This window comes from Geotrypetes seraphini, chromosome 17, assembly GCF_902459505.1.
Source record: "Geotrypetes seraphini chromosome 17, aGeoSer1.1, whole genome shotgun sequence".
Classification (NCBI taxonomy): Eukaryota; Metazoa; Chordata; class Amphibia; order Gymnophiona; family Dermophiidae; genus Geotrypetes; species Geotrypetes seraphini.
Genome location: NC_047100.1, coordinates 34,725,920 through 34,750,023, shown reverse-complemented (window position 1 = coordinate 34,750,023; position 24,104 = coordinate 34,725,920). Strand labels below are relative to the sequence as shown.

At 40.4% G+C, this 24,104-nt stretch overlaps 2 protein-coding genes across 7 annotated transcripts in view; one reads left to right on the top strand and one right to left on the bottom strand.

The window, feature by feature from the left end:
- ECM2 (extracellular matrix protein 2) overlaps window positions 1–8,256 on the top strand; it is a 46,882-nt gene extending 38,626 nt beyond the window's left edge. For all 4 annotated transcript variants that reach the window (XM_033926050.1, XM_033926051.1, XM_033926048.1 and 1 more), the window contains exons 9-10: window positions 3,440–3,766; window positions 4,149–8,256. In XM_033926050.1, coding sequence (XP_033781941.1) covers window positions 3,440–3,766; window positions 4,149–4,314 — 493 coding nt within the window. In that variant the 3' untranslated portion in view covers window positions 4,315–8,256. The remainder of the gene's footprint in view (window positions 1–3,439; window positions 3,767–4,148) is intronic.
- The window catches only part of CENPP (centromere protein P), a 366,797-nt gene that overhangs the window by 144,736 nt on the left and 197,957 nt on the right, over window positions 1–24,104 (bottom strand). The window lies entirely within an intron of this gene.

Here is a 24,104-nt window from a genome sequence, read left to right as displayed (position 1 = left end):
CTAACCGGTGCCTGTAACATGGGTGCCAGTTAGACAATCGTGGTGGTTCGGCAGCTTAGGGTGATTCTGTATAGGTAGCTTCTGCGACCGGGCACCCTATACAGAATCCGGGCCATTGTGTATTTTTATGGTCCTTTAGTTATTTGTTAGGTTTATCTTTTAGTGGTTTTGTTTTAGTAGTTTATTGCTTTTCTTTTCATGAAGAATAGGACAGGGAATGAGCCAGTTAACTGCCCGGGAGAGGTATTAAAGGTGACCTGTGCATCCCTCCAATGATCAAGGGGGAAAAGGGCACACAAAAATTTGTCTAAAAATATTCTGCTTCCAAAACACATGCAATCAATAATGTTCTTGGAAAACTAGATAAGTCAACAGATACATCCAGTAGCCACAGAAACAGGAGACAAATCTAATTGTTTAGAAAAAGGAGGTAAGCTTTCTTGTGGTATTAAAGAACGCAGATAAAATTGTAAATGCTAAATATATGTGCTATCTTCCCCTGGGAACAGAGACTGCACCAAGGCAAGGCAGTTTTCAAATACTTTTTAGTTATGTAAATGGCTTTGAAATTACGTACAGAATGATGTAATTTCCACAGCACAGGTAAAAATAGGAAGGTGGTTGCAGTTATTTTGAACAAAATTATTAAATATAATTATACAGGGCAAACATTTGAAAAATGAAAAATAATAGTAAAGCTACACATATACATATTCTAAGTTCTGAGTGGAGTGGAAAGGATAGATGTGAACCACTTGTCTACTTTTTCCAAAAATACTAGGACTAGGGGGCATGCAATGAAGCTACTAAGTAATAGATTTAAAACATAAGAACATAAGCAATGCCTTTGCTGGGTCAGGCCTGAGGTCCATCTTGCCCAGCAGTCCACTGACGCGGCAGCCCAACAGATCCAGAACCTGTGCAGTAATCCTCTATTTATACTCCTCTATTCCCTTTTCCACCAGGAAATTGTTCAATCCTTTCTTAAACCCCAGCACCGTACTCTGCCTTATAACGTCCTCTGGAAGCGCATTCCAGGTGTCCACCACTCGTTGGGTAAAGAAGAACTTCCTGGCATTTGTATTGAATCTGTCCCCTTTCAACTTTTCCGAATGCCCTCTTGTTCTTTTATTTTTTGAAAGTTTGAAGAATCTGTCCCTCTCTACTCTCTCTATGCCCCTCATGATCTTATAAGTCTCTATCATATCCCCTCTAAGTCTCCTCTTCTCCAGGGAAAAGAGACCCAGTTTCTCCAATCTCTCAGCGTATGAAAGATTTTCCATCCCTTTTATCAGTCGTGTCGCTCTTCTCTGAACCCTCTCGAGTAACGCCATATCCTTCTTAAGGTACGGCAACCAATATTGGACGCAGTATTCCAGATGCGGGCGCACCATCACCCGATACAGCGGCAGGATAACTTCTTTCGTCCTGGTTGTAATACCCTTCTAGATTATACCTAGCATTCTATTTGCTCTCTTAGCGGCCGCTTCGCACTGTGCTGTCGGCTTCATTGACGTGTCCACCCTTACTCCCAAGTCCCTCTCTTAGGTACTCTCATTCAATAGGATCCCTCCCATCGTATAGTTGTACCTTGGGTTTCTGCTTCCCACATGCAATACTTTACATTTTTCAACATTGAACTTCATTTGCCTTCTTGTCGCCCATTCTTCTAGTTTGTTCAAGTCTCTTTGCAATTCCTCGCAGTCCTCTTTAGTCCGAGCTCCCCTAAATAGTTTGGTGTCGTCTGCAAATTTTATTATCTCACACTTCGTCCCTGTTTCTAGATCATTTATAAATATATAAAACAAACCAGAAAAAATATTTCTTCACACAGCTTTGGAATTAAACACTGGAATTCATAACATTAAGAATAGCCTTACTGGGTCAGACCAATGGTCCATCTCACGGTGGCCAATCCAGGTCACTAGTAGCTGGCAAAAACCCATGCAAAAACCCAGGGCAAGCAGTGACTTCCCCCATATGTTTCTCAATAACTGACTATGGACTTTTCTTCCAGGAAATTGTCCAAACCTTTCTTAAAACCAGCTACACTATCCGCTCTTACCACATCCTCTGGCAATGCGTTCCAGAGCTTAACTAGTCTCTGAGTGAAAAAAATATTTTCCCCTATTGGTTTTAAAAGTATTTCCCTCTAACTTCATCAAGTGTCCCCTAGTCTTTGTAATTTTTGACAGAGTGAAAAATCGATCACTTGTACACGTTCTACTCTACTCAGGATTTTGTAGACTTCAATCATATCTCCGCTCAACCATCCCTTTTCCAAGCTGAAGAGCCCTAACCTTTTTAGCCTTTCCTCATACGAGAGGAGATCCAACCCCTTTATCATCTTGGTCGCTCTTCTTTGAAACTGTTCTAGTGCCGATATATCTTTCTTGAGATAAGGAGACCAGAATTGAACGCAATACTTCAGATGAGGTCGCACCATGGAGCAATACAGGGGCATTATAACATTCTTAGTCTTGTTAACCATCCCTTTTAAAAATAATCCCCAGCATCTTGCTTTATTGGACACTGCCGCACATTGGGCGGAAGGTTTCATCGTATTATCTACAATAAAACCTAGATCCTTTTCTTGGGCGCTAACCCCCAAGGTGGACCCTAGCATCCAGTAACTGTGAATCGGGTTATTCTTACCAATGTGCATCACTTTGCATTTGTCTACATTAAATTTCATCTGCCACTTGGATGTCCAGTCTTCCAATTTCCTAAGGTCTGCCTGTAATTTTTTACAATCTGTATGCGTTTTAACAACTCTGAACAATTTAATGCCTTCAGCAAATTTAATTACCTCACTCGTCGTTCCAATTTCCAGATCATTTATAAATAAGTTAAATAGCACTGGTCCCAGTACAGATCCCTCTGGCACTCCACTGTTTACTCTCCTCCATTGAGAAAAATGACCATTTAACCCTACCCTCTGTTTTCTATCCGATAACCAATTCCTAATCCACAACTGATCTTTGCCGTCTATTCCATGACGATAATTTTTTCAGAAGCTTCTCATGAGGAACTTTGTCAAAAGCTTTCTGAAAATCTAGATATACTACATGAAGCGGCTCACCTTTATCCACGTTTATTCACACCTTCAAAGAAGTCAAGCAAATTGGTGAGGGAAGATCTCCTAAAAGCGAAGTCCATAAGCCATTTTCAAGATGGCTTGTAAAATCCACTGCTTATTCCTAGGACAAGCAACATAAAATCTGTTTTACTTGGGACCTGGGTTAGCCACTGTTGGAAGCAGAATACTGGGCTTAATGGACCTTTGCTCTGTCCCAGTATGGCAATTCTTATGTTGGTTAGAACAAGTATTTTAAAGTGTTACCAAGATAGAGGATGAATCAAAAAATAGAACGATCTGACTTTTAATACCATACTAATGCTCCCCTCCCCCCCACCTGTTTTATTTTACCCAATACAGGAACTTGGAGTCAATTGATCTGTCTTACAATAAGTTCTTTCATGTTCCCTCATATCTACCAAAATCATTAGTGCATCTAATATTGATTGGAAATATGATTGAGAGAATTCCAGGATATGTATTTGGTCACATGGAGCCAGGTTTGGAATACCTTTACCTTTCCTTTAACAAACTTGCCAGTGATGGGATAGATCCAGTGTCATTCCATGGGGCTTATCATTCACTCAGAGAACTATTTTTGGATCACAATGAACTAACAACTGTGCCCATTGGAATTGAAGACATGAGAGCACTGCGCATCCTACGCCTCAACAACAACAAAATTAGGTACACTTTATATTCTTCTACATTAATAGGAATCAGAAGAATGATTTTTTCTTAATTTCCAGACAACTATAAAGTAGTTCTATATTTCTCTGTACAAAGATAACTTTCATCTCTATAAACCTTACAATATTTCTTATGGATATTTATATACCTACTAAGAACATTCCTTCACCTATGAGTCTACTAATTAACGATTTATTAGAACAGGCTGGTTAACAACTGTTTCCAAATGAGAACGTCTTCAAGGATACTCTGAAATAATCCAAAAACTTTCTATATTAAAAAAAATGAATATGGATAAGCTTACTAGTAAGTTGCATGATCTTTAAACTTAATGTTTTATAGTTGCATGATCTTTAAACTTAATGTTTTATCTTCACAGATCTGTCCCTCCAGATTTTGTTTGTGGTGCTTATGAAGAAGATTCAAATTTGGACTATCTTTATCTTGAAAACAATTTTATCCAAACAAGAGATATTTCACCATATGCATTTTCATGTATCAGATCGTATTCAAACATCTTTCTGAAGCCACAGAAGATCAAGTAGAACTCACTCTCTTGCATCAAGAAACCTTACACAACTTTTCATGAAAACTACACTATTTATTCATGAAGAAACAGTTTATCAGCAGTCTTGGTCAAATATTTAGCATGACTAGAATTCAGTGAAAAATATTTTATGCTCTTATAAATATGGTGAATGTATATATTTAGCTGTATATATAAGATAAGCTTATCTGTATGGTATGGTATTGTACATATGAATTTATTCTGGTTATTATAAGTTCAAGTTAAAAGCATTTTTCAAGTTCTAAGTGTTTGAAATTAAAAAAGCACAAAAAGTTGTAATGAATATGGAATAAAAATCTTTAAAAAAGTCTTCCAAACTTTTAAGCCCTTTAAACTATCTTCATCTTCAAAGGCCTCAAAATATGTAAACACCCAAAATTAGAGGAACGAAAATGCAATTTTTAAAACCTATAGAGCAGTACCTAGATCAGGAGTTCTCACCTTAATCCTCAGGACATACCTTGCCAGTCAGGTTTTCAGCGTATCTGCAGTGAATATGCATGAAACAGATCTGCATACAGTGGAGGTCGTTTTTTTCAGATGGCTAAAAGCAATCACTTTTTTTGTGCATCAGGAAATCATGTTAGAGCATCAATCACTCTGCTAGTTTACATGGCATTTCAATATTAATGAGCTTATTTACAAGGTTGGATCGAAGAATGGGCGACCGTGCAGAAAATCACACGGTGAGCTGTTTTTCTGCAATCATCGCTAAACCACGATTGTTAGATGATCGCTGACTATCCCTTTGTTTGCTGTTTTCTAAGTCTTTTTTTGATTTATTGCTTTTGCCTCTTATGATATTGCAAATGTAGTTAATTGCCCTATGAAGCAGCATCTCTCTTGCCAGGCTTTGTTTCAGGATTGGCGGCAGGAGGGATCGAGCATCCCTTCTGCCAGGGATTATTTTGGGGGTGGTGGCAGGAGGGATCTAATTGGCGCCTGGTTACAGAATAGGGCAGATTAGGCAGGACAGATGCGATTCTGTATAGGGAGCTGGTGTGAGATTCTCAGTCGCTGCTTAGGCATCCTATATAGAACCAGGCGCTGTTTAGGTGTTTTCTTTGATAATGGATGAATTTCTGATTGCTACAAGTAACCATAAGTAATATATCACTTTTACAGCAACTTAACATATTAGCTACTTGTTTAATGAAAGTAATAATTAATATATTACTTTTTCCTTGCAGTAACTAGTAATAAGTAATTGATATATTATTTTTACAAAGTAACTTATCTATTACTGGCTAGGACTATTGTGGATTAAGATGGCAGGATAGTCCCATGGGAGCAATCAGGATCGACTACATTATAGACTTTTTCAAAAGAACTATTACACTTGGGCCATGTGAAGCGGAATATTGTTTTCAGAGGAAGAACACCCAGAAGATTGGAAGATGCCTAGTTTCACGATCTGGGGATTGAGTGGAGGACAGCAAATCCATAGAGGGGGAGTCAAATTGAGGAAAAAATAAAGCATAAAACTAGACGAAGAAAGGAAGAAGAGAATGTATATAAGAACGCAACCGAAAATTGAGACTGAAAGTTAAGCAGAGTAAGTAGAAAAGAAAACCAATGACTCCTAGCTGCTTTGAACCACAGCACTCAATAGACTTCTTTGCAACCATAGCTAGCATTCCTGAAGAAAGTGTGCCATAGTAGACCCAGTAGATGAATATCCTTTAGTAGTGCCATCTCAGTGTACTCCAAGTTGGCCAAAGTTGTGCACATGAACATTCAAGGAATGGAGAAAGAGAAGTTAAAACAGTTAAACAAAAGGAAAATGTAAAATACCCTTTTCAACATTTTTTCTGAAACTCCTAATCTCCAAAAGCAGCAGAAAGAAAATCTCTTATTCTCAGTCCCAACACAAACAAATATAAATTAGTTCTCCAGATTTCATTTGCCTGACCTCCTTCCTCTCCCAGTGCGTTGTGTTAAGCTGAATCAATCAAAGCTAGCAAACAAAGTCTGGGATTTGATCAGAGTTAGGTTGCTGCTGGCCAGGAAAATCTCTGACTGTATCCAAGTCTGAACTGACCTGATCTGAGCCAGAGCATGTCCAGTTTCCGCATTTTTTATTTGTACTTCTAGGTTTTCAGAATTTCTGTTTCTGGTTTGCTGGTTTGCTAAATAGTAAAGGGTTTATACACAAGCTGGTTTAAATTTTAAAAACAGCTTTTGCATGATCACTAAATCTATTTGCTGCTTATGGTCAGATTTGCTTATATATTTGCATTCGTTAATGCCGTACATAGAGAATTGTCTTTTTTCTTACATTTATATATTTGCTGTCATAGCCAAACTGAGATGGTTTAAAATACAAATGTTATTAAGTAAATATGCATGTGAAATCAGACTGAATATCTTAATCACTGCCTGAAAATGTTTTTAAAAAGTTGCTCTTTCAGAGGGCAAGATGGCAACTGAGCAGGGAGCATGAGCTCTGACATCGGCAGTAACTATTCCTTACCTACTTTTTTCATGCCAAAGAGAAAAGGGTGGCAGAGGAGTTTTCCTCCACCTCTGCCGGGAACATCAACGCCGCAACAGACTGTTATTACAGCTTATATGGTCCCTTTGGCGCTGGCGTCACGTGTTTCTGCTACTGAGCTTCAGGAGTTGCTCAGTTTGGAGAGCGAGATTTCACTCAGCCCGTTTGGACCTGAATCTCCCCCAGCTCCAGGACATACACCAGTGGAGGACCGTCGGTTGGAGGGACCTCAGGATTTACTGAGCATGACGGAGCAGCCACTGTTCGAGACCCTGGAGGGAGAAGCTTCAAAGTCTTCCAGGTCACTGTGGTGGGGAACTCGGAAATGGCATGAACCGGGTTGGAGAGTTACAGCCTGAGCAAAATTCTAACCAAACTCCAGGTGGTTACATTGGACTCCCTCTGGCTTGCGATTGATAACCTTCAAACTGTATATATTAATTTCATTTCATTAATGTCTGGTGTTTTGGTAAAAGTTAAACAATTAGAGACAGTGGTACAAGGCCATCAGATGAAGATTGGGGAAATCCAACAAAATTCTTTGGAAATTAAAAGTACAATTAAAGAGCAAACAATGGGTAAAGCTTTTCTACTTCATAAAATAGAAAATTTGGAAAATCAAGATAAGAATTTGAATTTAAGAATTTTGCTATTCCTAAATATAAAAATACAAGAGAGATCTTTAAAGATTTTCTGATCTCCATTTTAAAAATTTCAGAACAGAATGTACCCCCGCTTCAGAAGATTTACTTTTTGAAAAGGATACTAAAAGATATGAATGAAGACCCTCAACAAGGAATATCAGAGATATTGGGAATCATCGGATATAGAATTAAAGGGGCGAGCAACGTTAATAGTGTCTTTTGTTTTTCACCAGGATAAGGACTCAATTTTAAGGCTATATTATAGTCTGAAACAGGTCTCTTATCTTGGGGAAAAATTCATATTTTTCCTGATGTATCTAAATGGACCCAAGTCAGAAGAAAAGAATTTCTAACATACCGTGATAAAGTTATTTCTTTAGGTGCATCCTATCAATTGAGATTTCCTTGCAAGTGTTTTATCTTGTATCAACAAATTTAGTATATATTTTATGAGCCTAGCCAGTTATGTTTCTTTTTGGAAAGGAAGGGGGGTTTCATTTGCACTATGGGGGGAAAATAGAGTAACTTAAATCTGATTCATAAAATTGAAGTAGACTGCTCTATTTCTTTGAAATTGTTGCATTAATCTCTTGACCTGGAAGAATTTTCTTTCTTGCCTCCTATTATGATGTCTGAGGACTATAATTAAGAAATAATGGTTTCCTCATTGTTAGTAAACACCATTAGATTTTGGTTGTATTTTCTTTTCTTTATTTCCTGTAAAGCATAATGCTTATTTTTAAATTGAAAATTAAAAAAAGTTGCTCTTTCTAGCAGGTTATCTTCAGACTTGATTTTTTTTTTTAAGTTCTGAATTAAGAAGCCTCACAAAAATCTGCTCCTGGGATAAAGTTTAGTTGAATTTCCTTGCTTCACTTTCTCAAGAAATGTCAGGAGTATTACACTACAATACAAATTATATGGATATAAATACCATTGTATTGTAGTGATGAATCAAACTTTACCACCACCCTCCAAATTCACTCATATATAACTCTGGTTAAACGGTTTATAAGTAGAGTGGTCTCAAACTCGTGGCCCAGGGGCCACATGTGGCCTGCCAGGTATTATTTTGCAGCCAGTGGTCTGTACTAGTGCTGCCCGCTCTTTGCAGCATCCTCCAGCTTCCCCCCTGGCCTCTCGCTCTTACCTTCAGATAATTACCACAGCCTGCAGAGAGGATTGCCGGTACTGTAGTGATCCTTGCAGGCTGCCGTCATCCTCAGCAGCATGTTCCCTCTGCCGCGATCTTGCCTTGTCGTCAAAGGAGGCGCGGGACCGCAACAGAGGGAATGTGCTGCGGAGGCCAATGGCAGCCTGCAAGGAACGCTACAGCACCGGCGATCCTCACTGCAGGCTGCAGTAATCAGGTGAAACTAAGACCAGGAGGCCAGGGGGAAAGCCGGAGAACGCTGCAAAGAAGGGAGAGGGGAGGAACATGCAGGCCTTCGGATGGGGGGGAGGAAGATTTATAAACTATAAAGAGTTTTACCTCATGCAGAATTGTCATTTTTTAAAAATAAGACATTAACTATTTTTTTCTGCAGCCCTCCAAATACCTCCAAATCCAAAATGTGGCCCTGCAAAGGGTTGAGTTTGAGACCACTGGCGTAGAGGGATTACTTGGATTTATGCCTAACAAAAAAAAGTCTTTGCAGACTCCAGCTCATCCAGAATACTGCGGCCAAGCTGATTTTTGCTAAACGGAAATCTGACCATGTCTCCCCACTACTTGCCAACCTTCACTGGCTCCCAGTACTTCCCAGAATTCATTTCAAATGCTCCTGCCTGGCTTTCAAGATCATTCACGGCATCCTTCCGCCCCTAATCCCTCTATCCTTCCTCGCCCTGACACCTGCTACCACCAGATCAGCCCATAGACATAAACTATCCTTCCCCTCTCTACACGGCATCCTCCACGTAGGCAAACTGGGAAGATCCCTCCTCTCCAAAATCACGGGCCTTTGGAACGATCTCACTGTCCTGCTGCGGAATCTGGGCTCCCTCCAACCATTCCGAAAACAACTGAAAATCTGGCTTTTCTCTAGCATATAACTTCTCTTCCCCTGTTTACATCCCTCTTTTTACATGCTTTGTATATCCTTCCCCTCTCTCTTCCTATTTTTTATCTTTATGCTTTGTAAACCATGTCGAGCTCCACTTCCGTGGAGATGATGCGGTATATAAACATAAGGCTTAGTTTAGTTTAGTTTAAGCTGAATAACGGCATGCTGGAACAAAGGTTTCATTTGAATAGATTGTTTGTGCAGGACAAAGAAAAAAGATCTGCTCTTGAAGAAGCTTTGGTTGAAGTGAAACAAGGAAGCGCCATTGAGTACTTATTGTTTTCTGCTCAAATTAAGTAATCCCTTAAAATGTTTTTAGTTCCGGCACACTAAATGAAGCATATGTTTTTCACGGGAAACTAAATGGAGGGCAAATGTTTTTTGTGGCATATTATAATTTAAAGTTCTTTAAGCTATATATGGATAATTATGGATATATATGGTGAAACTACAGTAGATAGAATAGAATTGCTAATCAATGCAATGGATGTGCTTGTTTCTGAATGTGAATTACCGTAACTCAAAAAGCAGCTTGATAATTGACAAGCAAACATAAATTTCAACATTTACCATCTGCCGTTCTATTTTTTCAAAAATTTAATTTGTCAGAGCTGAAAATCCAAGTTCGCAAAGATAAGAAGATCCAAGCAGTAACAAAGCCTTCATTGCCTTGTTGATCAAGTTAGAATAACTACTGCATAAATTATTTGATATTAGTTTTCAAGGACCACTCAGGACAAAGAATGATGCTTGTCTGGGCGGTTGTATCCTTACACACACAGATGCTCATAACATTTACATACTCTTGAATATTATTATTATTATTATTAGGTTCTTATATCCCGCCATACCCAAAGAGTTCTAGGCGGTTTACATCCGTTACATTAGGATCCGGTCTGAACCCGGATTTACAAAAATTTTGTCGGAATTGCAGGTAGCACGGAAGGAGGCAAAGTAGTTTTAACACAGGTTTATCATAGTTGGGTTAGAAGATAAAATGGAGGAAGTGGGAAACCAGAAGAGGGGGGGGGGAGAGGGAGGTGGGGGGGGGGGGGGGTTGGAGTGTGTGCGGGGAGTAAGGACTAAGGGTCTTGTTCGCGGAAGAGGTGTGTTTTGAGAAGTTTTCTGAAGTCTAGGTAGGTCGGGGCCTCTAGCATCATTTGGGCTAGCCAAGGGTTCAGCTTGGCCGCCTGGAAGGCGAAGGTTTTGTCGATGAATCTTTTGAGCTGGCATGATTTTATGGAGGGGAAGGTAAACAACTGGATTCTGCGGGATTTCTTGTTGGTGCAATACATATTGAAATGTGGGGAGAGGTATTTTGGTGAGAGACCAAATACTGTCTTGTAACAGATGCAGGCGAACTTGAAGAGGACTCGGGATTCGAAGGGTAGCCAGTGCAGTTGGTGGTAGAAGGGGGTGATGTGTTCCCATTTGTTCAGGCCGAAAATGAGGCGGACAGCTGTGTTTTGAATCAGTTTTAGTCTTCTGGTGATTTTCTTTGTGGAGCTTAGGTAAATGATATTGCAATAATCCAGTATGCTGAGGATAGAGGATTGAACTAATAGTCGAAATGCAGTGTCATCGAAGTATTTTTTTATGGTACGGAGTTTCCAGAGTGCTGAAAGGCCTTTCTTGACAATGAGGTCGGTGTGATTTTCTAGGGATAGATGTTTGTCAAGCGTGACTCCTAGTATTTTTAATGTTTGTTCGAGTGGGAAAACCAATCCTTTCACCTGGATTGTGGTGTCTTTGATTTTGTCTTTGGGGGTGGCTAGAAAGAATTTTGTTTTGTCTGGGTTGAGCTTTAGTTTGAAGGAGAGCATCCAGAGTTCTATCTGGCTGAGTATGCTAGTTATGTAGTTGAGAAGATCCTGGGATAGACTGGTTAGAGGGATGACAATTGTGATGTCATCTGCATAGATGAAGAATTTGAGCTTAAGTTTGTGAAGGAGGTTACTGAGGGAGGCGAGGTAGATATTGAACAGGGTGGGGGATAAGGGGGAGCCTTGTGGTACACCGCAGGAGTTCACCCAGCTGTAGGAGAAGTTGTCATTTTTGTGTACCCTGTAGGATCTGTTTCGTAGGAACCCTTGGAACCAGCTGAGTACCCGGTCGGAGATTCCAATGTGGGCCAGGCATTCCAGGAGAATAGTGTGGTCAACTAGGTCAAACGCACTGCTTAGATCAAATTGTAAGATCAGGGCGCTGGAGCCCCGACTGAAGAGTATGTGCAGGTGGTCTAGTAAGGAGGCGATGATGGTCTCTGTGCTGTGGTCCGTGCGGAAGCCCGATTGATTGTCGCTTAGGATATTGAATTTTTCCAGGTATGCGGAGAGTTCTGCTTTTACTGCCCCTTCCGCGATTTTGGTGAATAGTGGTATGTTAGCTATTGGTCTGTAATTGGAAGGTGCGTTGGAAGAGTCCTTTATGCTTTTTATGATTGGGGTTATTAAGATATGTCCTTGTTCTGGAGGGAAGTTTCCTGCGGATAGTAGGGAGTTGACCCATAGTAGCATGTTTGCTTTGAAGTAGATCGGAGCCGTTTTCATCACATTTGGGGGGCAAGTATCTAGTTTGCAACATACATACATATGCAACATACATGTCATCTATTCTAGTGTATACTAATGAAGGGAATTTTAAAAACTAAAATAAAATTCTGGAATCTCTTCGGGGCACACTACTGTGCCATGGCACACAGTTTGAGAAACACTGCCTTATATAGACAGTTTAGATTTTAAAAGAGCAAACTTTACTTAGCTAGTCTCTATAGAATAATAGCCTTTTATAGCTCTACAGTTTTTAAGCTTGAACTTTCTGGTAGAGATTCTCTGGCAGGTATAGCAGGGGTCTGGCTTAGTCTCCATTTCCTCCCGCCCACCCTTAGTTCAATTCTTTACTTCTAGTTTTAGTTTATAGTCAGTTATTCTAATTAGGACAACAGGAGAACTCTTTTATTATATTGTATATTCTTACTATATTTCATTACCTGCTAAGAAACAAACACTAAATAAGCATGGAATATAATCCTAAGGCTCTCTATACTAGTCTAATATATTCCTAGTAGCTTAATAATGTTTAATTAATTAATTAATCAATTCAATAATAAGTTGCAGATAGTAGTCCAGCAGCAAGAGGGGTGCTATCCAGTCTTTTGCACTTAGTGTCATATGTATGATTATCTCCCAGTTGTGCTCACTGCAAAGAGCTCCTAGCTCTCAGAGAATGAGGCAGATCCTCATCAGAGTGCTTTCAGATATCAGACTCAAAACTCCTCAAAGTACTCTCTCCTAGGTGAATCTTGAAGTGTAAATTGAGAGGAGCGTTGAGGCAGGGGTTGACATTCTAACTCAGGAAGTAAGTCCTCTGTCAATGACAATCCCAATGCTCGATGTCAAGTGGGGTGCATGCCCTCATCCTCGATCGATGCCTCAATGTATTCTCGGGCTTCAACACGCAGCTCCTGATTGGTGAGGCCCGACTTTAGTACAGGAAGAGGTGGTCCGAGCATACCGCGAGGGATTTCCTTCACTCGTCGGCGCTCCGGCTGCCCTCTCCTGCTAAAAACCGTATTCAACATTTGCGGGGGTTCCTGGAACGGAACCCCCACAAATATCAGGGGAGTACTGTAATAGATTTCTTTAATTTAACAGGTTTTCTTTTTTAATTCTTAACATTGTAAACCGTCCAGATACATGTGATGGTCGGTATATCAAATAAACTTGAAACTAGTAATAAGAAGAGAAAGATCACTGGAAAAGGACATCATGTTTGGGAAGATCAAAGGAACAAGGTGAAGAGGGTGACCCGCAATCAGATGGTTGGACACATTGAAACCAACCATGGGATGACACTGGAGGACCTTTCCAGACTAGCACAAAATCGATTTCTTTTTATAGCTGCAATTCATCAAATCGCTAGGACTCGAACACGAGTTGATGGCACCTAGCAAACAATAGTAATTAGTTAACTCATTCCCATCTCCAGATCATTTTTAAATGTACAGTGCTACGTATGTCTTGTAGCGCTATAGAAATAAGTAGTAGTAGTAGTATGTTGAAAAGCAGCGTTTCTAGCATAGACTGGAGGAACCCCACTGTTTGCCCTTCTCTGTTGAGAATACTCACCATTTAATCCTACTCTCTATCTTTTAATCAGTTCTTAATCCACAGTAGGATGTTATCTCCTATCCTATCCAATAAAAGGTCTTTTTACAGTTTCACTATTTCTTCACGAATCTCATCAAGTTCTTGTTCACTGTTAAATCCAGCAAAGGTATTCACATAGCGCTTAACATACTTCTTCTATACATCATTCATATACTTTTCCGTCACTGAGTTCCAAGCAGTAGCAAGATTTTTTATACACTTAAGAATGTTATACTGTTTCCAATAGTCACATAGTGATAGTTCAGGGTTGGCATCTATAGCAGCAATGGCTTGGGCGAAAGTGGTTCTGAGATAGTTTGCCTTCAAAGTATCAATCGCCCCTTGGCCCATCGGTTGAATAAGTGGTGTAGTGTTCAGGGGCAAAAATAACACTTTTCCCATTGGGATAGAGATCAGCTAAGTGATGTGGATGTCCTAGCGCATTATCAAGCAACAGTAAAATTTTGAAGGGGATTCCTTTCTCCAAACAGTACTCATGCACTTGAGGAATAAAACAATTACTGTTTCAATCCTCAAATAAAGCCTGGTTCATCCAGGCATTACGGCTTGATCTATAATAAACTGGCAAAGTGTGCTTGTTCACATTATTAAATGCATTGGATTTTCAGAATGGTAAATTAATAAGGGCTTCAGCTTGAACCCATTGATATTCCCTCCAAGCAGCAGAGTGAGTCTATCCTTGTGTGCTTTAAATCCTGGCATGCTTTTGGCTTCTTTGTGGATGTAAGTGCATCCTGGCATCCGCTTCCAATATAACCCTGTTTCATCCACATTAAAAATTTGCTCTGCCAGGTAACCCTCCACCTTGATTATTTCTTCTAAACTATCAACAAACTTTTTAGCTCCTTCCTCATCCGCACTCGCTGCTTCTCCAGTCACCCGAACATTATGCAACTGGAATCTATTTTTAAACCTCTTAAACCAACCAGTATTTGTCACAAATTCTTGATTGTAGTCTTCTCCAGCACGTTCTTTTAAAGTCCCAAACAGACTTCTAGTATTTGACTGTACTGTAAAGAGGCTTAAGGGCGTCCGCTTTTGAATCTGATCTTCCATCCAAATGTTTAACCATTTCATGGATGGGCCCAGTACATTGCTTCGTAATCACTGTTGACCGCAAAGGTGCAGAACCTTTCATAGCTTCACAAATTCTATTTTTGTCCTTTATAATAGTTGACACAATAGAGTGAGATAACTTTATATCACATGCAATCGCATTCACTTTCTTTCCTCCTTCATACTGTTTTATTATCATCATTTTGGAGTCCAAATCTATGGCCTTTCTTTCCTTTTTGGAAGGCTGAGGAGTGGACAGAGACAAATTCCTCTTCGTTGTCATTTTTACTGCATGAAATCGCCAAAACAACTCACATGGGGGCAACACCCCTGCGTATGTTATCACACTGCGTAGCGAGACTTCGGAGAGTGGAAGTTGCGTCGTAAGGTCGAACAGTTGTAACTTGGATAGGTTGTAAGTCGATGACTACCTGTACAGTATTTGATATCCTGCTTTTCATTACGTCTAGGCGGTTTACAATAGGTTATATAACAAAGTTAAAAATAATGGGTTAAAAAAAAGATCACACTAGGACAAATAAGCAAGAGAACATATTAACTAGAGACGCAAAAGGGGGAGGATAAAAATACAATATTCAAATCAATAAAATATCAAAAGGGCTAACACAATGGGATGGGGTAAGGGTAAAGAGTTGCACTGCCTCTACAACTTAAATCCAGTACTGTTAGCAGGGTCATTGCTAGCAACTCACTAATGCCATTAACACATGTTGTTTTTTGCATGTGGCTTTCAAGAATCCTGAATTTGATTCTAAATTCACAAAGTAGTCAAAAAGAGTTATACCTTCTGCAATCTTTGCAGTAATTCAGAAGAAAAGATTAAGAAGTAATACTCATCCTGTGAAGAGGAAAAACATATTTCAGATTCATTATTTCTGAAATCTTTTTAATACGATCCTTCAAGCTTCCAGTTATTGAATATGATGACTTCACATTTGCTGTGCAGCCACAAATGTCATCAAACTGCATGCATTAAAATCAGGCCACAATCTCAGGAATTTAAGAGAGATTCAGATGACAGGCTTATAAAACTTAAAAGCCACTTCAAAAACCTTTAGTAGAGGGTATTGCTTTGGGTGTAATATTTTATTGGAGGTAATGCTATATGGCACGGGGAAAATACATTTAATTTTTTACTGGCATGCAATGCCCCATATTTCAGCTGTAAAAGTTTATGGCTATGTTCTTAATTATTGGCTCACGAACCACTTAGTCCTTTGCAGGAAATTAAAAATGAAAACCTCTTCTAGCTGCAAAGCCTTCCTGATGCTCTTTCCTAAAAAGACAAAGAACACTGATAGCAGGAAGCACATACAGGCCAAAACCATGCAAATGTGCATCAAGAAAAGCCCACCTTATTTATGATGTGAGTCTGTGTCCAAGCATGGACCGTTTTTAATCCACAACTGCAGTACTTTATTGTTATTTTCTTTTATCCTTTCCTTTGCTTATCTAAATTCACTCATCTAAGGAAGAACTTATGTGCACAACGGAAGAGCGGGACTTGGGTGTGATTGTAAGTGATGATCTTAAAGTGGCCAAACAGGTTGAAAAGGGGACGGCGAGAGCTAGAAGAATGCTAGAGGGAAGTTTGGCTAGTAGGAAAAAAGCAGTATTGATGCTTCTGTATAAGACTCTGGTGAGACCTCATTTAGAATATTGTTTACAATTCTCGAGGCCACACCCTCTAAAAGATATAAAAAGGATGGAGTCGGTCCAGAGGAAGGCTACTAAAATGGTGTGTGGTCATCGTGATAAGGCGTAGGGGACAGACTTAAAGATCTCAATCTGTATACTTTGGAAGAAAGGTGAGAGAGGGGAGATATGATAGAGACGTTTAAATACTTACGTAATGTAAATGCGCTTGAATTGAGTCTCTTATATTTGAAAGGAAACTCTACAATGAGAGGGAATAGGATTAAGTTAAAAGGTGATAGGCTCAGGAGTTATCTAAGGAAATGCGTTTTTACAGAAAGGATGGCAGATGTGTGGAACAGACTCCCAGTAGAGGTGGTGGAGACAGAGGCTGTGTCTGAATTCAAAAGGATCTGGGATAGGCACATGGGATCTCTCAGAGAGAGAAAGAGATAATGGTTACTGCAGATGGGCAGACTAGATGGGCCATTTGGCCTTTATCTGCCCTCATGTTTCTACAACACCCCTTATATAAAAGCATCATCTCTTTCAGGTTTGCAATGCATTGTTTCTTGATTTTCAAATTTTGAAAATAGATGTACATACTATATTTGAATAACTATTTTCTCTAAAATTACAAGCCCATAGAAGAATTTAGCAGCATTAGTCATTCCCTGTTATATAAATATTGGCCACAATATGTAATGGAACTAAAGTAACACATCTGCTTAACAAATGGGAAAGTGGTGCCCATTTCAGCTCTTGAACTTTCTCATTCTTCAAAAAGCAAAGATGTCTATTCACCACTACCAAAGCTATCTGGTGTCATGTTTGGCAATGCATGTGGAAACCAACTCTGAGCTAATATAGAGCCTCAGCATTCCAAAATAAAATAACTACCTTAAAAAGTATTTTTCAGACTGACTTCATGGAACCACAACAAAATTTACTTCCAGACCACAGCAGTATTTTTGACAGTGTAATCTTCAAATTACTTTTGTCCCCTTCTAGATAAATACTGCCAAGTGAGTGGTTAAAGCAATATCTAATACCGCCCACATTTTTATATGTTCAAAAAACCCATTCAAAATTGCTGTTTGGAGTATGATATGTCAAGTATGAGAAACCTTGAAAAAAATTCAGACGAAAGTCTAAAACAGTATAGAAACAGAAACATGATGGCAGATAAAGGCCCAATGGCCCATCTAGTCTGTCCATCTACAGCAGGGGTCTCAAAGTCCCTCCTTGAGGGCCACAATCCAGTCGGGTTTTCAGGATTTCCCCAATGAATATGCATGACAACTGTGTGTATGCACTGCTTTCAATGCATATTCATTGGGGAAATCCTGAAAACCTAACTGGATTGCGGCCCTCAAGGAGGGACTTTGAGATCCCTGATCTACAGCATCCACTATCTCCTCCTCTCCCTATTGGCTAAGGCTCTTTACACCTGCATTTTGATGTCATAGAAACATGATGGCAGATAAAGGCCAGTCTGTCCATTCACAGCATCCATTGTCTCCTCCTCTCCCTATTGGCTAAGGCTCTTTACATCTGAATTGTGATGTCATAGAACTTTAGGGTTATAGACACAATGACATGATGGCAGATAAAGGCCCAATGGCCCATCCAGTCTGTCCATCTACAGCATCCACTATCTCCTCCTCTCCATATTGGCTAAGGCTCTTTACACCTGCATTGTGAGGTCACACAGCATTGTTGTTATAAGCTAAGGCTCTTAACACTTACATTGTGAGGTCAGAGAAACATGATGGCAGATAAAGGCCAAATAGCTCATCCAGTCTGCCCATCCACCGTAACCATTATCTCTTCCTCTCTCTAAGAGATGTGCCTATCCCACACTTTCTTGAATTCAGACACAATCCCACCCCATATCCCTGTTTTAGCATCACTGAAATGAGCAGTCTAATACAGGGGTGCCCAACAGTTTCATCGCGATTGACCAGTAGATAGCAAAGGCAATGCAAATCGATCGAGGAGTTTCTCTGGGCTCCGCGATAGACTTGCATTGCCTTGGAGTTCTGTTCTCCCTACTTCTCCGTACAAGCGCCGGGCCCATAGCCTTTCCCCCACTCCCGACGTCAATTCTGATGTTGGAGAGGAAATTCTGGGTGAGCCAAACGCTGCCTGGGTGGCCTAGAACTTCCTCTCCAACGTAAGAATTGACGTCGGGGGGGGGAGGGGGAAGGCTTGTAGGGCCTGGTGCTTGTACATGCCTGGCCTTGCATCAGGGAAGCAGGGAGAAAATCAGCAGGAGTGGCTTGGGGGGGGCAGGAAGAGAGAAAGAAAGACAAACAGAAAGAAATAAGGGGGGCAGGGAGAGACAAAGAAAAAGTTGGACTCAAGGAGGGACAGAGAAAGATGTTCATTGGGGAATGGAATGAGGTCTGGAGGAGAGGAAGCATGCAGGAGGCAGAAAAAAGGGAAGAATATTAGATGCACAGTCAGAAGGAAGTGCAACCAGAGCTCATGACATCATCAGACAGCAAAGGTAGGAAAACTGATTTTATTTTAAATTTAGTGATCAAAATGTGTCCGAATTTATATCTGCTGTCTATATTTTGCACTATGGCCCCCGTTTTACTAAACCCCGATAGTGTTTTTTTAGCACAGGGAGCCTATGAGCATCGGGAGCAGCGCGGGGCTTTCAGCGCAGCTCCCTGCGCTAAAAACCGCTATCACGGTTTAGTAAAAGGGGAGGGGGTATATTTGTCTATTTTTGTATAGTTGTTACTGAGCTGACATCCATATTTTAAAGTCATCTGCTGTGACCTCTTTTTTAAAAAAACCCTGAATATAAATGAAAATTAACATTTTCTCTGCGTACAGTGTGCTTTGTGGTTTTTTTTTAATTTTATTGCTGGTAGATAATTTTGGCTTGGTCATTTTAAAAGTACCTCACAAGCCAAAAAAGTGTGGGCACCCCTGATCTAATACAAAGAGTACTACATTTGTGTATACCTCAAAGGGCATACATACAGTAGATAACTTTTGGCGGGGTAATACCTTCAAATGTGTAACTATGTATGCTATGACATAAATGAACGTAAGGAAGTTCTTCTTCACCCAGAGAGTGGTAGAAAACTGGAACGCTCTTCTGGAGATTGTTATAGGGAAAATACCCTCCAGGGATTCAAGACAAAGTTAGACAAGTTCCTGCTGAACTGGAACGTACGCAGATAAGGCTACTTTTATCTTGGCTGCTATCTTTTTTAATTCTTTCTTTATAAGATTTCTTATTACAATCAAGTATAATTTTTACAACTTGAAACAGATCCATAATTTCCAATGGTAATAAACAAAAAAAGAGAAAAAGAAATAACTATTCAATTATTTAGACCACAATATATGAGAGATGCTATCTCCTTTCTAAAGCCTGGACCACTGCTCCTATCACCACTGCTATCAGCAACCTTACACCAGAGATTAGGGCTTCCCACAGGGGTCCACCATCTTTAAGTCAACTGAGCAAGTTTTTTCACAATCTTTTATTGGGATTTTAGTGTCCATCCCAGGCAAACAAAACTCCATGTAATGCAAAGACCACTCACTCTTACCATCATGACATACAAACAAAAGTCACTGAGGGGATAAAAATCACAGGATCCTCATTAGCATTAAAGCAGCTGCCTAATGGCATTCAATGCAAACAATGACTGTGCCAGCAGCAAACTATTAAAATCTATATGCCGTTTAGAGGCTGAATACTGCCAAGAAAAGGTATAAGCGCCTTACCCCTGTCAAAGGGAACAGTTTTCCACTTCCCTAATGTTGGACCCTTACTGAAGTTAGAATCTAGCTGTCAATAGACAGATTTTAAGAATATGAGTCTTGAAAATACATGAGTTATGGGTTTGCTAGTTGCTAGCAAATAGACAGCTCACTTTAAATATCAGGACTGCAGTATTCATATTCACCTGGGAAGAGACTAATATCTTATTAGAAATAACAGCCCGGGTTGGAGATGCCTTTGGGAACAGTATTGTACTTTTATTTTTAACTGACTGGAATTAAAAATGTAACTCCCATCAATGGGTTCTAGAAATTATTTTGGGTCTGCAAAGGGCCATATATAGAAAACTGAATCAATTGTGCCTTGTAAAAATCTTCTCACCACTGAATCCTCTTCATATTCTGTTTAAAAAAAACCACAACTCTCACCCCTATGAGCCCTGGAACTTTTACCGCCGCAGTCGGCGATAAAAAAAGTGCTAATGCGGCTTTATAAAACAAACAAACCTGGAACAAAGAAGCCTAAAGGAGGCCTAGAAGCCATATGAATTTTTTGAAAAATAATTTTATTCTCTCATTGGCTATCTTTAAGCATGTGCCTGTACTAGGGTCCTAGTCATAAGAACATAAGAATTGCCACTGCTGGGTCAGACTGGTGGTCCATCGTGGTCAGCAGTCCGCCCACGCGGCGGCCCTCTGGTCAAAGACCAGCGCCCTAACTGAGACCAGCCCTAACTGCGTACGTTCCAATTTAGCATAAACTTGTCTAACTTTGTCTTGAATCCCTGGAGGGTGTTTTCCCCTATAACAGCCTCCGGAAGAGCGTTTCAGGTTTCTACCACTCTCTGAGTGAAGAAGAACTTCCTTATGTTTGTACGGAATCTATCCCCTTTCAATTTTAAAGAGGACCCTCTCATTCTGCCTACTTTGGAGAGGGTGAACAACCTGTCCTTATCTACCAGATCTATTCCCTTCAGTACCTTGACTGTTTCAACCATGTCCCCTCGCAATCTCCTCTGTTTGAGGGAGAAGAGGCCCAGTTTCTCTAATCTTTCGCTGTACGGCAACTCCTCCAGTCCCTTAACCATCTTAGTCGCTCTTCTCTGGACCCTTTCAAGTAGTACCGTGTCCTTCTTCATGTACGGCGACCAGTGCTGGATGCAGTACTCCAGGTGAGGGTGCACCATTGCCCGGTACAACGGCATGATAACCTTCTCCGATCTGTTCGTCATCCCCTTCTTTATCATTCCTAGCATTCTCTTCGCCCTTTTCGCCACCACTGCACATTGCGCGGACGGCTTCATCGACTTGTCGATCATAACTCCCAAATGTCGTTCCTGGGAGGTCTCTCCAAGTACCGCCCCAGACATCCTGTATTCGTGCATGAGATTTTTGTTACCTACATGCATCACTTCACATTTATCCATGTTGAACCTCATCTGCCATGTCGATGCCCATTCCTCGAGTCTGATTATGTCATGTTGCAGATCTTCGCAATCCCCCTGCGTCTTCACTACTCTGAATAACTTTGTATCATCTGCAAATTTAATTACTTCATTCATCATACAAATGTCTAGATCATTTAAAAAGATGTTAAAGAGCATGGGTCCAAGCACCGAGCCCTGCAGCACCCCACTGGTGACTCTCCTCCAGTCCAAGTATTGTCCATTTACCCCCACTCTCTGTTTCCTATGATCCAGCCAGTTTTTAATCCACGTGAGTATTTCACCCTCGATTCCATGGCTCGCAATTTTCCGAAGTAGTCGTTCATGCAGATCCTTGTCAAACGCCTTCTGAAAATCCAGGTATACAATATCGACCGGGTCGCTTTTGTCTATCTACCTGTTTACTCCTTCAAAGAAGTGCAGCAAGTTCGTCAAACACGATCTGCCTTTGCTAAAACCGTCCTCATCAGCCCATGTCCGTCAAGGTGATCAATGATGTGGCCCTTTATCAGCGCTTCTACCATCTTATCCGGTACCCATCTTACCCGGTCTGTAGTTTCCCAGATCTCTCCTCGAACCTTTCTTGAAGATCAGCATAACATTTGACACCTTCCAGGCTTCCGGAATCTTTACCGATTTGATTGGCTATTAGTTGAAGCAGTTCAGCTATGGTCCCTTTCAGTTTCTTGATGACCCTCGGGTGGATGCCATCCAGTCCCGGGTATTTATCGCTCTTAAGCCTATCAATCTGCCTACATACCTCCTCTAGACTGATCGTCAATCCTGTCAGCTTTCTGTCTTCGTTTCCAGCATATAGCCCGATGAGTTCTGGTATACTGTGTAAATCTTCTTCGGTAAATACAGACGAAAAAAATGTGTTCAGTTTGTCGACGATTGCTTTGTCCTCTTTTAGCGCTCCCTTTATTCCATGGTCATCCAACGGACCCACCGCTTCCTTCACGGGTCGCTTCCCCTTGATATATCGAAAGAATGGCTTGAAGTTTTTTGCCTCCTTGGCTATTTTTTCCTCGTAGTCTCTTTTGGCCCCTTTTACCGCCTTGTGGCACCTTCGTTGATGTTGTTTGTGTTTGTTCTAGTTTTCGTCTGTTTTTTACCTTTTCCATTCCTTAAACGAAGATTTGTCTCTGATCACTTCCTTTACCTCTACAGTGAGCTACGCTGGTTCTTTGTTCTTTTCCTCTTTGATCCCTTGTTGATACACGGTATATATAGATTTTGCGCCTCGGTGACCGTGTCCTTGAAAAGGGACCAAGCTTGCTCTAGCATTTTTACAGTGCCTATCCTCTTCTTAATCTTCTTCCCTACCATGAGTCTCATCCCTTCGTAATTCCCTTTTCGGAAGTTCAGTACCATAGCTGTCGTTTTGGGCCGTTGTTTCTCCCCCTGTGTCCAGATTGAAGTGGATCATATTGTGATCGCTATTTCCCAGCATCCCTTCTACTTCTACATTTTGTGCCGGTCCTCACAGGCCATTTCAAATTAAGTCCAGGATTTAATTTCCTCTAGTGTTTTCCTTGACAAGTTGTTCCAGGAAGCAATCACCTACAGCATCCAAGAACTTGATCTCTCTAATGCAGCCAGAGGTGCCTAGGTTCCAGTCGATCCCTGGATAGTTCAAGTTACCCATGATAACTGCGTTGCCTCTCTTGCAGTTGCGTTTAATCTCGTCCATCATTTCTCCATCAATTTCTTCGGACTGCCCTGGGGGTCGGTAGTAGATGCTGATCTTCGTTTCCAGGCCATTTGTTCTCGGAATTTTGACCCATAGAGACTCTAACTTATCCATCAGTTGTGGCGTGTTCTCTCCAGTAGATTCAATTCCCTCTTTGACATATATGGCAATGCCGCCACCTTTTTGAGCCACTCTGTCTCTGCGGTATAGTTTGTATCCCGGTAGCACAGTGTCCCAGATGTTTTCCTCATTCCACCATGTTTCTATGATGCCTATGATGTCAACGTTGTTTTTTTGCGCACATGTTTTAATAAATAATAATTAAACCCAACTTGACAAAGTCTTAAAGGTTTTTCCCATCAGATTTATCTATTTAAAGTTTAGAAACTCTCTGTAGTCAGATTATTTGCATTTTTAATAGTTCTGACTATTCTCTTGTTTTAATCTAATTTTACATATACTTTTTGGGTTTTTATATATTTTTATATTTGTATTCTGGCTTAGTGGCTTGTGCAATTTTGTTATATAATTTTTATAGATGCAACTTTGGTGCGCTCCCTTTCATTTTTATGTCAAATTTGGTTTAATTATAATTTATTACAGCATATATGTTTGGTTTTGACTAGAACTTCTCCACACCTGCTTGGCTTCTTCACTGATTTATACAACCTACTCTACACTCAACATGAAAGGACAACTGTAGGAAAACCAGGCTGGCTGCCAATCATTTCTGCTTGCTTCCGCTCTGCCCAGTTATACATAGAAACATATACAGTCAGTTTGTTCTCTAT